The following is a 4,169-nucleotide window of genomic DNA, read 5'->3' as shown; positions in this document are numbered from 1 at the left end:
TAAGTACAACATATAGAACTCAAAATCATATCATTTTCACTGTTCTCCATAAGGTTTTATATGGTTTGCATTTCATTTTTATGATTTTTGTCATCTAAAAGAGTATAAACCATTATATAATAATGTACAGGAATCATTGTAAGTGTTGGTGTTGTATGATCATTACAGTGAGTTCAAAATATACATAACATTAATATTTGAGTGTTTCTTGTTTGGATCATGATCTGTTCTGTCACACCTTGACTCTTGTTTTGTAAATATACAAGTAACACTTCACACACATTCAAGATACCTTACCCACAATGTACCTTCTGTATATGTGAAAAGTGATTTTCTAACAAAGAGACATATAGATTTCATATATGCCCAGCTCATGCAATTTTATAAGTAAAACCTACCTAGTATGTAACATGTAGACTAAGAAATAGAAAAAGATCTTTGTGTGAAGATATTACGTGTACACATATTGTGAAAATTTTTATTTCAGAAATAGTCTAAGCAGTGTAGATTTCTATGCATTATAATTACTCATAGACTGAATTGTTCTAAAATCTTTTCAGCATTTAGATTACCATTATTTTCTTGTGAGATGTCTACATATCCCAATCTTTAGCAAGAACTTATACTTTCCACCGCTTTTACTTAACATTTCTGCTGTTGCATGACAATCCCAGATAGTGCCTTTAGTAAGAACAGAAGACATTCTTCCTCTGTTTATTCCACATTAAATGGTGGAATAAACCATTTCCCTTTTTCCCATTTTCCCTTTTTTTTTTGAAGTCATAATATAAATTGCATTTCTCCTTACTTTTTTTCTTTCACCAAATCCACACATACACTCCTTCCTATTCTTCAAATTTATGTTTTCTTTTTCACTAGTTGTTATTGTAAATATATATGTATCTAAACATGTCTTTCTAAACATGAGTTTTCCAGATTCTGTATTACTTGGGTGTGTGTTTTAGGGTTGACCTTTTACCACTGGGCAACTAATTATTGTGGTCTTTATTAGGGAAGAAACTGTCCTGCATCTAAATTTCCTTAGTTATCTATAATTCTCTTTGTGTAGGTTTAGGAGATATTGGCTCTTTGCATTCACTTTGGCATGTCCAGAGGTATTGCTCTGGCTCACCTCATGTTTGGAATGTATATTGGTGGGACATTATGAATTTCTTTAGGTTTTTGTCAGACAACTTCAGTCCTCCTAATATAGAATGAATTCTTTGATCTTTTTCTACCTTTCTTCATAGCTGGTGAAACAAGAAAGAAAAAGTGAATGCTAATATCATCAATTTTGGGTAGGAGGTAAGTCAGAATACTAAGGCATGAGATCTGATCGTTTTGTTAATGAAGAAGGCTTTCCTTTCCTAGACTTTAGTTATTCCTAGGAGACACAATCCCACAGAAAACTCAGTGATATTTTTTCTTGTGTCCAGAGAGTCAATGAATATGGCAAGTATCTGTAGTTTAGAATGCGAATAAAGATCATTGGACATATGCAAACGAGAAATATACCTGTATTATATGACAGACTCCTTTTTTCTTTCAAGGAGTCTCCCTTGTGGTTTTTTAGAGTGGGTGGATCATTTTGTGCTTTTATCAATAGTGAATGAGGATATTTTCCCTCATCCTAAACAGTTTTTGTTAATAGCATTTTGATGCTTTATTGCTCATTCTGACTTGAATCAGATGAAGTCTCAGTGGTTTTTTTTTTTTTTTTTTGTATTTTTACAAATGCTAAGAACAATGGACTGTGTTTGAGGTATCTACTAGTAAATTTTATTCTTCTATTAAAAACGCTTTGTTCAAGTTCATAGAATACTTGTACTTGATCATCGGTTTCACTCACTTTTTTGTTCATGTGTGTTTATTTTATAGTCCAGGTAATAGTTTTATGCAAGATGTATAGATGTCATATATTTATAATTCAGAGGAGAAAGTTAATGGGATCTTCTTAAATTGGAAATATCAATATATCTATCTTTTTATTCCATACACATTATAAATGGCAGTTTATTTTGAAATGTAGAGGTGAAAGTTTTTCTCACAGCCACCAAATTATCATTGTTACTCCCAGAGAAACATGACTTCCTATTTAATAATTAAATTTCTTAAAAGTATTTGCAGCTTTCTCTTTTAGTACGTATGCTTGATGATTGCAACAGTCTCCATGCAAATTATTACTGATGAGCAATTGCTTTTCAAATGGGATTTTATTATGTTGCCTCCACTGCCTTTATAAGCTTGAGCTCAAAAAGTTTCTCCCTCACCCCTCATCCACTTACAAATTTTCAGATCATCATTTTGATCAGAGAAGTCATTTTTATGCCATTGAAAAGCAATATTGGTAGTGACTGAATGGAATCCAAGGATCTGGCAGTAGGAGTTATATTCATCGTTCAATGTTCCATGGGAATTCTGAGACATTTAACTCTTCTATCTTACTACTTAATGCTTCATTATAATAAACACTCATTAAAACCAATTGATTTGATTCTCATGAACATGTTCATAGCCAACTTCTTGATAATTTTCTCCAAAAGTTTGCTACAGACAGTGGAAACTTTTGGGATGAAACTGTTCTTCAGTGTCTTTGTTTGCAAATTTCTTTTGTATATTGAAAGAGTTGGCCGAAATGTTTCTGTTGCTAACGTCTGTCTCTTGAGTGTCTTCCAAGCCATCACCATCAGTCCCAGAAACTCCTGCCTTAATGGTCTTAAAGTAAAAGTTCCAAAGTACATCAGCCTCTCTATTTTCCTTTGCTGGGCCCTGTATTTTATTGCAAATATGATTTTACCAGTGTATGCATATACTAGGTGGAGCAGCAATAACATGACATATAAAAGAACATTAAAATACTGCTTTAGTGTAGGTCATGATGAAGTTACAGGCTCTATTTTTACAATACTTTTTGTATTCCCTGAAGTCTTTCTTGCTATTCTTATTGTCTGGTCTGGAAGCTCAATGATCGTCATTCTGTATAGGCACAAGCAGCAGGTTCAACACATCTACTGCAATTATGCTTCCACCAGAACATCCCCCGCATCAAGAGCCACTAAGAGCATTGTGGTACTAGTGTCAGTCTTTATTTGCTTTTATTCTGTCTCCTCCATCATATATGGTTGCATTGCTCTTTTCTGTGATAATAGCTGGTGGTTGGTAAACATCGCAGATATTGTTGCTCTGTGTTTTCCTGTATTGGGTTCCTTTGTGCTGAGCCATAACCCTGTCTTTCCCAGATTCAGCTTATCCTGGATAAGAAATACACAAAGCATATAAATTTATCATATTTATGTAAAATACATGAGTTTTGTCATTTAGTTTCAAGCATCAATATAAAATCTTATAATAAAAGCCATTTTATTTCTTGGGGGAACTGTAATAATTGTTTAGTCTTCATACTGTGTTCATTATCACCTATATGTGCACAGCAAAGAGGATTTAAGGGGTTGTCCTTTACTCAGTAAATATAGCTGTTTTGGCAAAATTCTTAAGTAGACTTTCTCAAGGTTAAGGGAATACTTTATATTTTGATTCTCAAAAGATGTTTCCATAATGTTTGAACAAGAAAGGATACATATGATTATGTTTTTAAGAAGCAAATACAGTTACCGGAGTGCTAAGATTTTTAGAAGGTAATTAATTATTGAATTTATTATATGTGTGTAATAGTATTGCAAAATTTTGCTCTGTACTTATTTTTATATTTGTGTGAAAAAGAACACTAAGAACCAGGCACAATATCAGTTTTTAGAGGAATGTATAAAAGACTTCTGCTGCACAATAGAAAAAAACATAAATTTCCTATGTCAGAGGCTGCGACATTTTTGTTTGCTATCTCTGTAAAACTGACATTTCTTAGAAATTCTTACTACCTATTTCCACACGTGTGTTATTCTCCACACATGAAAAACTATTTAGAAAAATAATCACCATTAAGCTATTCACTTCATTTTCAGTTTCCAAGCAGTAATCAATTTTTTTCTTCTAAGTATTATATGCTTTCATTCAATGTTGATTGAAGGTTTAACAATAAATTCAGACTGTAACAAACCCTAAAATCACAGACATGATTTACAAAAATATGGGTAGATATTTCCCTAGATGTCTTGAAAGGAAGACTTTATAGTCTAAATTGAAATAAATTTTGGTGTTAACAAGTGTGCAGG

General features: G+C 32.5%; 1 protein-coding gene across 1 annotated transcript; it reads left to right on the top strand.

The window, feature by feature from the left end:
* The first annotated feature begins 2,349 nt into the window (after positions 1-2,349).
* Positions 2,350-3,279, top strand: Vom1r2-ps2 (vomeronasal 1 receptor 2, pseudogene 2). Its single transcript, XM_087609980.1, has one exon. It carries the CDS (start codon positions 2,359-2,361, stop codon positions 3,277-3,279), a length of 921 nt encoding a protein of 306 aa, XP_087466106.1. The 5' UTR covers positions 2,350-2,358.
* Positions 3,280-4,169: the final 890 nt, after the last annotated feature.

This window comes from Rattus norvegicus, chromosome 1 (genome assembly GCF_021556685.1).
Source record: "Rattus norvegicus strain SHRSP/BbbUtx chromosome 1, alternate assembly SHRSP_T2T, whole genome shotgun sequence".
NCBI classification, from domain to species: domain Eukaryota; kingdom Metazoa; phylum Chordata; class Mammalia; order Rodentia; family Muridae; genus Rattus; species Rattus norvegicus.
Note: the sequence above shows the minus strand (reverse complement) of the source record. Positions and strands in the feature narration are given on the sequence as shown.